Source organism: Babylonia areolata, chromosome 10 (genome assembly GCF_041734735.1).
Source record: "Babylonia areolata isolate BAREFJ2019XMU chromosome 10, ASM4173473v1, whole genome shotgun sequence".
Classification (NCBI taxonomy): domain Eukaryota; kingdom Metazoa; phylum Mollusca; class Gastropoda; order Neogastropoda; family Buccinidae; genus Babylonia; species Babylonia areolata.
This window is the reverse complement of record NC_134885.1, coordinates 6,311,699-6,324,492: the sequence shown is the minus strand read 5'-3', so window position 1 is coordinate 6,324,492 and position 12,794 is coordinate 6,311,699. Positions and strand designations below refer to the sequence as shown.

General features: G+C 39.5%; 1 protein-coding gene across 1 annotated transcript in view; it reads right to left on the bottom strand.

Annotated features, from left to right (window-relative positions):
- Positions 1-1,722: 1,722 nt before the first annotated feature.
- LOC143286419 (kinesin-like protein KIF3B) overlaps positions 1,723-12,794 on the bottom strand; it is a 31,411-nt gene continuing 20,339 nt past the window's right edge. Inside the window, exons 16-24 of the mRNA XM_076593979.1 lie at positions 11,482-11,574; positions 10,597-10,701; positions 9,275-9,394; positions 8,519-8,637; positions 6,108-6,221; positions 5,698-5,803; positions 4,176-4,315; positions 3,118-3,174; positions 1,723-1,980 (exon numbers count right to left, since the gene is read on the bottom strand). Of these exons, the coding sequence (XP_076450094.1) occupies positions 1,911-1,980; positions 3,118-3,174; positions 4,176-4,315; positions 5,698-5,803; positions 6,108-6,221; positions 8,519-8,637; positions 9,275-9,394; positions 10,597-10,701; positions 11,482-11,574 (924 nt within the window). The 3' untranslated portion in view covers positions 1,723-1,910. The remainder of the gene's footprint in view (positions 1,981-3,117; positions 3,175-4,175; positions 4,316-5,697; positions 5,804-6,107; positions 6,222-8,518; positions 8,638-9,274; positions 9,395-10,596; positions 10,702-11,481; positions 11,575-12,794) is intronic.

Sequence of the window (12,794 nt, the reverse complement as noted above, 5' to 3'; positions counted from 1 at the left end):
AGTGGAATTTCTGAGTAAATAGTCGCATGCAACAAAGACATCCATAAGATGAACAGTACAAGTAGATGGCAAAGTTCTTGTCAGCAATTGGAAAGGACAGACCCCTAAAAATTCAGCCTCAATTGTCAAAGCATAAGTTGATGCTGCAACTGAGTTATTGTGTGAAAGGTAAGTGCGGCCATTTTGTTCAGTGCAGTGAATTTTGTGTTGCTGTTGAATGAATGCTTACCTGTTAGTATGCCATTTTATAATTCTGTTATCACAGTGTTTTCCTCCCACTCAAAACACTCAGAAATTGACAAAAGCCTAAACATATATTAAACTGAGAGCTCTGGTTTTGGTTTTAAGTTTTAAATTGAACATAACATTTGTTCTTTCTTATGAGCTGATCTGTGTATCTAACATGTTGCAGAAACAGCTGCTTATGGCAGGGTTTGCAAGACCTATTCCATGATCCAAAAAGGCCAGTATAAACATCTCAGGTAGTGAGCAGCATGTTATTGCTGATGCCAGGAAACCTGTGAGTGCCAAAAAATGAGAGATTTTTTGGTGTGCATTTTCTCTTGTGAATGCCATTTTGTGAAGAAATAAAGGTGCATCATCCACCTTTTATTTCTTATTTATTGTGTTTCTTCTATAATGAAATGCATGACTGGGTTCATGGATGGAAGAAAAAACTAGAGAGCTGAAAGAAAATAGATTCATATATCTGTCATTTTTGCTAGCAACTTATGTAATATTTGCTCCCTCCTGGGAACCTTTGTTGTGGAATGCCCCATCAACCTACCCATTCTGTATAATGCTCTCAAGTTGCATTCATTTAAAAATTTGTAGTAATTTTGAAGAAGATGATCAGCCTAGACCACTGGTAACTTATTGTGGCTGCAACTTCAATATTTTTTTCAAAAACAAAAATTTTGAAGAAGTCTCATCTGCAGCATGCACCCTTTTTTAATGAGAAAATCAGGTATCATTCCTTTTCTGCCAACTTTAGAGGGAAGTTTTAAGGTTGATTTTAATTTATTTTGAAAGCTGACATTTCACTTAATACACACACAAAATTTCATGGTCCTACTTGTGACAGTTACTGAAATATTCATCTTTGCAGCATGCTACCCCAGTAAACAGTCTTTTTTCCACTGGTCAAATTGAAGATTTTTCAAAGTTTGAGACTCTGATACTTAAAATTCAGTCAACTGTCCTGCCTGAAAAAAATTCAGTGCACTTTCTGTGATGTAATCTGCAAGATATTTTATTTTGAAATGCAACTGTCTATTCGTTTCAGTGCTGTAGACCTTCAAAGTTGCTATTCTGTACACACTGACACGTCTTGATTTTCTATTTCCTCCTACTTTGACAGACATATTTTCCAGTTTCTTTGCTGCTGAAGTGTTAGTGTTTTCTTGTGCAATATACCATTATCATATGGTTTTTAAAAGTATATGAGTTTTCATTACAGTACCCTCATGGACAGTATAATATAACTGTGAAAATGTGAGAATATTAAGTACTAACAGCATGTACGCATCGTCACATCTTTAAAATGGAATATCTTCAGAACCAATCAAGATATTCACTTACTTTTTTTTTGGTTTTTCTTATATTGTCATGTTGTTTGCCAAAAATCACATTTCAGTCATTGTAATGAATATTTAAATTTTCACTGCCGCCACCTAACTATAGCATGCAAGTATCAATAAATAACAAAAAAAGCAACCTTTTCCCACACTGTGAACACAGTATTGTATTGCAATGTGACTCGATATGGAATGTTCCAGATAAAAAAAAAATAGCATGCATGTATAACAAGTAAATAATAATTTTCAAGGTAAGAGAATACTCTACATGCCAAGTCTCCACGAATATTTGCACATGCAATGAACACAAAGTATCCATAAGACGACCTAGAACTACTTTGGTACAAGGCCTCTGGAGGATGGGAACTTCAGCTCTTCCAGTCGCTTGGGAACAGTTTTAGTTCTGGAAGCAGAAAAAATTTAAAAAAAAAAAAAAAAAAATCAAATCAAATCAACATCACAAACACTCAATAATTCTGCAAATCTTCATCCACCAGCAGTCTACAAAAAACAAAATTTCATTTCCCCAGTGTGTTAGATAAACTTCAGGGTTTCTGAAAAATTCAACAGCGAGTTAAATAAACTCTTAAGTATCAGAAAATTGTGCCAGTGTGTTAAATAAACTTCAAACTATCAGGAAATAGAAATATGTATGTATTTCTCTCTACTGGGGTGTTATGAAGACTGGGTGGCAACCAGTTCCAAGTCTCTGGGCTGTGAAACTAAAACTGCTTTCCCCAGCTGTCTTCGTTTCATGTTTGGAAGTTTGGATAGCTTTTCTCTGGGAGAATGAAGAGTGGTGTTTATAGAAAGTGAAGCACTGAAGTTTGAAGAGCTCTTCACTTAGAAAAAGAGGAGTGGCATGTAGGAAAGTGCAACAGATAAATACAGCAGAAGTGACCCATCAAAATGAAGACCTTGATTGTAGGAGATTTTAATGTAATACCATGCACTATTAAACAAAAAAAAACTTGGTTCATTTTCTGTTCAACTTCTGTTCATAGCCATGTGTCACAAATTAAACATTAATCATTTTGACATGCTGAATTATTCCCACAACAAAATCCAATGATTTTTTTTTTCACACACACCCACACCAACACTGTACCAATGGCAAACCAATTCAGATATTATTCTTTTGGGGGCACTGTACAGAAGAAATGGCCATAGCAATATAGATTTCTTTTCTTAACTGATGTCAGTAAATCTTCATAAGGTCCAGTGTGCTGCTTGAAGGTTTGGCACACTTGTTCATTGGCGATATGATCTGTGTATCAAGTTTTAGTACCTTGCGATCATACCTTACCATCTTGTCTTGAAGTCTTCTTTCCAAATCTGCCATGAGGGTTCATATCTTACTTGGATACAGGAAGATGCATGCAAGTTCAGATATTGATGATGCATGCATAATCAATTATCATACGAAGGTCTGCACTATTGATTTACTGAATGTATAGTCATTGTATAATAGTCTGCACTGTTGAACTAGTGATTTACTGAATGTATAGTCATTGTATAATAGTCTGCACTGTTGACTTACCTTCCACTTGTCACGTTCTTTTTCTTCCCCTTGTTTCTTCCCCCTGACAGAGCAGCTCTGGAAGAAAACCATACAATTGTTGTGCCAGTAGCTGAGATCATCTTGAATAAGAACATTGTCATTGTTCATTTTCACTGGTAAACACATTGCGTTACAGATAACATGTCAGTAGCTGAGATCACCTTGCAAAAGAACATTGTCATTATTTATGTTTAATGAGTAACTGGTAAATCACATTGCATTACAGATGACATGTCAGTAGCAAAGACCACCTTTAGCAAAGACCACCTTGCAAAAGAACATTGTCATTATTCATATACACAGGTAAACACACTGTATTACAGATGACAAGCCAGTAGCTGAGATCATCTTGCAAAAGAACATTGTCTATCATTATTCATCACCACAAAGTAACAGACAGACACACTCCATAACAGATGACATGCCAGTATCCGAGATTACCTTGCAAAAGAACAATGTCATTATTCATTTTCACAAACTAACTGGTAAACACATTGCATTACAGATAATAAAACACTGTCCTTGTGAAGACTGTTTAATAGTTTTTGAGAAAAAGACAAGAAAAGAAAAAAGTGGGGGGGAAAGAGGAGGATGGAGGCCCCACAAAAAAAGAAAAAGAAAAAACAACAACAAAAAACCAGAAAAAATGTGGGATAAAAGAAGGATGGAGACCCCACAAAAAAAAAACAAAAAAAACCATGACATAATAATATAAAGGCTTGTAGATGGATTGATGCCAAAAAAGCAGTTGTAGCTCAATCTACCATCTGAAAACAGACTTGTGACTCTGTGTTGTTTATATTGTAATGCGCTATATAATTTGGAATTCCGTTTTCCAGGAAATAGATTAAAAGAAGCTGAAAAGAACAACACAAAAAAAACCCACTCTGTCCTGCAGAAAGAGGAAACTGCTGATTCACGTCATCCAAAGGGAGTTCTCAGTTCTGTCAACACTGTCCTCATCCGGCAGAAACAGCCATCAGAACCAGCCAGACTTTCTGCGGTCATGGGGGGACCAGAACGATCCCTGAACTTACCGCCCATCGATGTCAATGTCGTCTTCATCCTGCAAAGCGGCCACCAGGGCGGCCTGCACTTTGGGAGCCACAGTGGGTCCGGAGTAGTCCTTGGTCGTTCTGCTGGGCATGTCCAGTTTGACCGTCAGGATGTTCTCTCCCTGGAAACATGCACTTTTTTTTTTAAACAAACTTCTGTCATTCACCCCATCACCCGAATGAGCGGTGTAGTCTTCTGCTACAACTGATGACGACAGCAGCAACAATAACAATGACAGGGATAACAAGAACACCAAGAATAACAATTACCATCATCATTACCATCATAAACAGTAATATCAACAGAGAATATTCATAATATTAATAATGATGACGACGACTTCAAGATAATCACACAGATGTTTTACTGCATGAATAACGAAACAAAAGTGACAACGACAATAACAGGAAAAAGAAAAAAAGATCACAGAACCACTGGCAGAATGTAATAATCATAAACACAAGTTACAAGGAGAGGGAGACACCATGGCTGAATCCATTAGGTGTTGGACTTCTGATCCACTGTTCACCAGTGATCAGGGTTCAAGGCCCCATTTTGACATGGTGCTGTGTCCTTGGGAAAGGCACTCTGGATTTCCTCGCTTCACTCTGGTGTAAATGGGTATCTGATTTCAGCTGGGGAAGGTTAAAACGTTAAAACAAGAGAACTGGACACGCCTTCCTATGCCAAGCCCTTGACACAATGGATATGGATTTATATAAAGCACTGGACTTTCAATCTGAGGATCCCCATTTCAAACCTAGGTTTGCCTGGTGGATAAAGGGTGGAGATTTTTCCAATCTCCCAGGTCAACATATTTGCAGACCTGCTAGTGCCTGAACCCCCTTCCTGTGTGTATGCAAGCAGAAGATCAAATATGCACGTTAAAGATCCTGTAATCCTATCAGTGTTTGGTGGGTTATGGAAACAAGAACATACCCAGCATCCACACTCCCAAAAACGGAGTATGGCTGCCTACATTCCTGGGTAAAAACGGTCATACATGAAAAAGTCCTTTCGTGTACATACGAGTGAACGTGGGAGTTGCAGCCCCCGAACAAAGAAGGAAGAAGAAGAATACAAGTTTCACTCTGTCAATACAGTAGCTTTCAGACCAACATCACGACATAACCAATCAGGAAAGACTGTTCCACCTGCCCTCTAGCCTTTCCTCAGTTTCAAGGAGGTGTCAATGCATTCAGACTGATCCGTATACCTGACACCTTACCAATGAATAACCCAACGACCAGGTAGATGAATTAAATAAATAAATAAAATATATGAAAGATTACATATATCAAAAATATATAAATGAAAGACATGAGGATGGCAAATCAATGAAACAACACAAGAATAAAAATAGGCACGTTCAGCGAACCTGTGTACGTCCACTCACACAGGCATACTCCCACAAGTGAACACACACACACCCACACATACACACACAAAGATACATACCACACATGAGACAGTTTGCAGTCTCACAGACACCCAGACCCTTACCTTGAAGCGAGGGTTGGTGCCCTTGGGATCAGCACGACAAGCAAATCGGGATCGAGGTCTTTTGCTGCCAAGGGCGGAGATTGGACGGGTCATCATTGTGCGATTGCTGCACAACACATACATGCTGGGTGAGTATGTGTGTGTGTGTGTGACTGTGTAGGTGAGAGTGGATGTGGGTGAAAGGATGGGTGGGTGTAAGAGTGAGTGTGTGCGTGTGCGTGTGTGCGTGTGCGTGTGCATGTGTGTGTGTGTGGATTAGGGAACCCATCTGTAACTGTTCAATTCATGTATCTTTCAATACTGAACACATGTGACCTGTGACATACACACACACATATATAGACACACACATTCACACACACAGACACGCACACAAACACACAGAAAAAAAAAGTGAATTCTCTTTTTACTCTTTGTTGCCCAGCGTCCTCAGTGTCCATGCCTCCTCCTCTTCGTTGAAGACGGCACGACCCATCACCTTGTTCCTGTCCTCAGGGCTGATGAAGTTGGCCACTATCACCTGTCTGTCAACACACACACAGTTGGACTTTCAATCTGAGAGTCCCCGGTTCAAATCTCGGTAACGGTGCCTGTTGGGTACGGTGTGGAGATTTTTTTCTGATCACCCAGGTCAACATACGTGCAGACCTGCTTGTGCCCGAACCCCCCTCATGTGTATACGTACGCAGAAGATCAAATATGTATGTTAAAGATCCTGTAATCCATGTCAGCATTTGGTGGGTTGTGGAAATAAAAACATATCTAACATGCACAGCCTTGAAAACGGTGGGGTAAATAAACAAACAGTCATACACGTAAGATGTTACATGTCTTTCTGGGTGTGTATGTGTACGTGCCTGAAATCTGACTGAACGATACAGGAAACGAACAATGAGCGCCCAATGGCAGCCATCAGTCTACCCAGGTAGACAGCCTATTGTGCAAATGACTCCATGTTTGTAAAGCGCTTAGAGCTTTTTCTCCAACCGAGAGTAGGCGCTATATAAGTACCCATGTCATATCACACATTGCCATTTTATGTCGCCATATCAAACAGTCCATCACCTTGTTTTCTGTCTTCAGGACTGACAGCCATTATCACCTATCTGTCAATAGGCACACTGCCAATTTGTTGTCGCCAAAAGTCCAATAAGCAAGTACTTACAGATATATCTTTGTTGTTGATCTTGTTGCTTTTTCCATATTAAACAGTCCAACAAGAATATTTTTGTTGTTGACGTTGTTGCTTTTTCCATACTAAACAGTCCAAGAAGTATGCACTTATAGATATTTTGCTGCTGATGATGTTGAAGCTTTTTTTTTATATACAATCTAAAATTCATGAATGGAAAATTATCAAAGTGTTAAGAAATCATCATGTACACGCACGTGTGCACACATACACGCACATGTGCACACACACGCATGCACATACACACACATATATAGCATATACGCTCAGGCCACTTTTTCCAAATTCTGTCCATTATACCACCACCCCCGTTCCAGCTTTCAACCCCCCAAGCTCTACATTATTCCAATGTCATATCCCTTGTAGTGAAAAGAAGTACACTGAATCATAATACACACATGGTCAGGGTTCACTGGGTGTGCACCTCACATACACACACCCGTCTGTATAGACATGCCTGTCATGATTCCACTTAGTATTGTTAGCATCATCGACGGGTGCAGTAGCCGAATGGTTAAAGCGTTGGACTTTTGATCTGAGGGTCCCGGTTTCGAATCACGGTGACGGCGCCTGGTGGGTGAAGGGTGGAGATTTTTACGATCTCCCAGGTCAACATATGTGCAGACCTGCTAGTGCCTGAACCCCCTTCGTGTGTATACGCAAGCAGAAGATCAAATACGCACGTTAAAGATCCTGTAATCCATGTCAGCGTTTGGAAGGTTATGGAAACAAGAACATACCCAGCATGCACACCCCCGAAAGCGGAGTATGGCTGCCTACATGGCGGGGTAAAAACGGTCATACACGTAAAAAGCCCACTCGCGTATACGAGTGAACGTGGGAGTTGAAGCCCACGAACGCAGAAGAAGAAGAAGAGTTAGCATCATCATCATCATCATCCTCATCATTACTGCTATCATTATTGTTGTTGTTAATGCTATCATCACTTTTATTATCATTAGTTATTTCTACTGTTATTGTTACTGTTATCATTATCATCATCATCATCATTATTATTATTATCAACATCATCATTGTCATCCTCCTCACCATCATCATCATGTGGGTTTTTTTTAATCAATATTATTATTACTATTATTATTATTACCATTATTATTATCAATATCATTTTCATTATTATCATTATCAATCTTATCATTATTTCAGCATTATTATTATCATCATCAATAAAATTATTACTGTTGTTATGTTATTACTATGATCATCATCATCTTCACCATCATCCACATCCATATTATTATTATCACCATTACTATTACTTTTATTACAACCATCATACTCTACACAGTATTGTAAATGACAATTATCATGAACGAAGAGCCAAGGGGGATAATCAGCAGTAGACCAGTGACTGACTATCATCATTATCATCGTCATCATCAGTAAAACTATTATTACTGCTGACATTGTTACCATTATGATTATCATCAACATCATCATCATCTTCACCATTATCATCATCATGATTATTATCATCATCATCATTATCATGATTATTATCATCATCATCATCATTATTGTTACATAGTATTGTAAATGACAATGCTTATGAAGGGAAGCTAAAGGGGGGTATCGACAGGGCCCTACGACAGTGGAGCAGTGACTGACTTGAGTTTGAGTTCCCTGGTGAGGTCCATCAGGGTCTGCTCCATCTCCTGCCTCTCCTTCGTGTGCTCCTCCTGCACGTCCTGCACCTCCGCCTTGGTTGACTGCAGCTTGTTGAACAGCTGGTGCATGTACATGGCACACACAATGGCACATACGTGAGTGAAAGGCACACACATGAGGCATACACACATGGCATATATGGCACACACACACACACACTCACACATGGCACACACACACACACACACAAGCACACACTCACACACACACATACATGGCAGGCACACACACACAAACACACATGGCAGGCACACACACACATGGCACACACACACAAACACACATGGCAGGCACACACACACACATACACACAACAGGCACATAACACATGGCACACACACACACACACACATATACATGGTAGGCACACACACACAAATACGGCACACACACATATGGCATACACACACACACCCCACAGTTCGTAAAAAATATGAAATAAAAATATGTAATGATAAAGTGACATTGTGTTCTATTATTTAATTTCCTATCACAGTGATCACATGTAATAACACACAACGCAATGCAACACAACAGAACGCAACGCAACACACCACACAACACAAAGCAACACAACAGAATGCAACACAACACAACACAACACAACCCACACAACCCAACAGAACACAACACACTGCAACATAACACAACACAACACAATGCTATGCAACACAATGCAGTGTGACGAGAACTAACCTTTTTGAGTTTCTTGGTCTTGACGTCCACCTCCTGTTGCAGGGAGATGTAGGTCTCCTTGATCTCCAGGGCCAGGTCCTCCTTCTCCTCCAGCTGCTGGGCGATCTCTCTCTCCTTACGCTGTGTGCACACATACAGTTAGATACACATAAAGGTACACACACATACAGATAGATACACACACCTGCTGGGCTATCTCTCTCTCCTTACGCTGTGTGCACACATACAGTTAGATACACATAAAGGTACACACACATACAGATAGATACACACACCTGCTGGGCGATCTCTATCTCTCCTTACGCTGTGTGCACATTTAGATACACATAAAGGTACACACACATACAGATAGATACACACACCTGCTGGGCTATCTCTCTCTCCTTACGCTGTGTGCACACATACAGTTAGATACACATAAAGGTACACATACATACAGATAGATACACACACCTGCTGGGCTATCTCTCTTTCCTTATGCTGTGTGCACACATACAGTCTGATACACACACATGCAGTTACACATACAGTAACACACACATACAGTTAGATACACACACATACAGTTACACATACAGTGACCATCTAAGAACACTTATAGTGAATAGGCGTTAAACTGAAGAAGACATACAGTGACACACACATAGTTACATATACAGTAACACACACATACAGTAACACACACATACATTTAGATACACAGCTGCTTAGCTAGCTATCTCTCCTAATGCTGTGTGCACACATACAGAGTTAGATATACACACATACAGTTAGATATACACACATACAGTTACACACACACCTGATGGGCTACATCTCTCTCTCCTTACGCTGTGTGCACACACATACAGATAAATACACACACATACAGGAGTATGATGCACACACACACATATGCTCAGCTATCTCTCTCCTTACACTGTGTGCACATATACACAGTTACACATAACACATACAGTTACACACACATACAGGAGTATGACACACACACACACACACACACAACCTGCTTGGCCATCTCTCCTTATGCTGTGTGCACACATACAGATACACATACAAACCTAAGCACACACACAGACACACACACATGCAGGAGTATGAATGCACACACATACACATTTGCATACACATATATATGCACAAAAACATGAGACACAAACCACAAAAACACACTACACACACACACATTGCCTGTCGTCTATTTTCTGCTCCCTGCAGTATGTCACCAGCCTTCGCCACTAATTTCTCAAACTGGAACTCTACAGACGTTTTTCAACACAGCTGATGAAAGACACCAAAATAAAAACCAATGATGCACCCACCTTCTGTTCAAGCAGCTCCTGTCTCTTCTGCTCCAGCGCCCTCTGCTGTTCGTTGGTGTGGTCCACGATGTTCTTCCCTCCAACCAGCAGCTTGCTCTCCATCGCCTGGCAACAGACGTCAACCAATCAAAAACAGGTTGACAATTGTTTTTTTTGCTTGCTTTAAAAAAAAAAATAAATCAATCAATAAATCAACCAAGGAAGTAAGTAAGTTAGTTAGTTAGTCATTTATCTATTTATTCATTTATTTACTATCTATTCATTAACTTATTTATCTTTTTTTTCTATTTATCTATCTATCTTATCTGTATGTCTGTCTACCTAGCTACCTACCTATCTATCTATCTACTTATTTATTCTTCCTTTTGATGTTTTTTTTTAATATAGTTTTTCTTTAAAAAAAAAAAACTTATTCTAAAATGCAAAACATCAGAAAGAAAACAAAACATACACACACAAAAATAGATTGTACATGAAAAACAAATTCTTACCAAGTGAATTAAAACAATCTAAACACCCCTGACCCCCCAAAAAAACATTTCATATGAACTTCAAGTCTAGCCTTCCTACCTACAACCACCTCTCTACGCACACAAAGTTATACTTGTGTATCAAACGACAACAAAGAGAGGTAACTCTCTCCATTAACAGCCTTGCTGACTGCAGTACGGCCATTTCAGGGTTGAGTACCCATCAGTTGATGAGACACCGGAATAACGTAAACATGTCGTACCCACCAGTTCTTAAAAACCACTCAAACGACATTGATTTTTACCCACAAGAAGCTGGAGAATCAAAGGGGTGAAGGGCAGAAGACAGAAAGACAGGGAGGAAGAGAAAAAGATGAGCGGTGCTGATCGGTGAGATTGTCCAACGAAAACAGACCTTGATCTTGTTGGCCAGGGAGTCACGTTGTTCCTTCTCCTTGGACAGTCTGTCTTCCTTCTCCTGCATCTCCACAAGGAGTCGGTCCTTCTCCTGGAAAAGACGGCAACAGGATCGCATTTTTGTTGTTGTTGTCATTTCTTTCCAAACTTTTTTTTTTTTGAAACCTTCACAAAGACATCAAGAACACTTGTGTATAAACTGACATAAATTCAATCCCTGTCCTGGAACAGACAGCAACAAGATTGCTTCTTTTTTTTTCTTTTGGTTGCTGTTGTTTTCAAACATTTTTATTCAAACCTTCAGAAAGACATCAGGAACACTTTTGCATAAACTGACATATAGGCACACATCTATGATGCACATTTGCTCACACACACACACTCACACACACAAGCCACTTAAAAAAGAAATACGCATTCACAAAAAGAACCAGACACATATACACGCACACACACAACAAAAAAAACATCAACAGTGTTAGTATTCATTCCAGAATCTGAGAGGATCTGCACTGAAGTGAGTGGCTGGCAGGAGACCTGCAGGTGGCAGAAAATAACTGGGAACTCTCCTGATGTCAGCGCAACACTGGAACAAACTGCGACTGGTTGTAACAAATTACAGAGAAATTGGGACAACTGGCACTGCTTGCTGTGACGAAACAGTAAAACAATACAATGCATTACAATACAGGACAATACGCCATGCCACAACACATTATAATCCAATAAATAAAATATACTCTACACTCCAATCACTACACTACAATATACTAAAACACAATACACTCTGATACACTAAAATACAATAAAATAAACTACAATTTTCTACAATAAAATGTATTACACCACACTTCACAACAAAACCACGCACTACAATACACAACAAAACAATACACTGCAATACAATACACTACACCCCAATATGACACAATACGCTACATTACAAGCACAACACAATACTCAATACAGTATGATTTGAACACTACAATACACTAAAACACAATAAACTGCACCACAACACAATACATTGCACTACAAGACAATGCCCTGCAATACAACAAAATACAATGCACAACAATACAACACAATACAATGCACTCCAATACACTACAACACGATACAATATGATCTGAACGTGGAGGAGACCTCAGCAATGAGGGACTGGTTGTTGATGATGGTTGATTTCTCGTCTTCCAGTTTGGCCATATATTACACAATGCAGCACAATACACTATGATACAACACAACACAGCACAATACATTATAATACAACACAACACAACACCTCAGCGATGAGGGACTGGTTGTTGG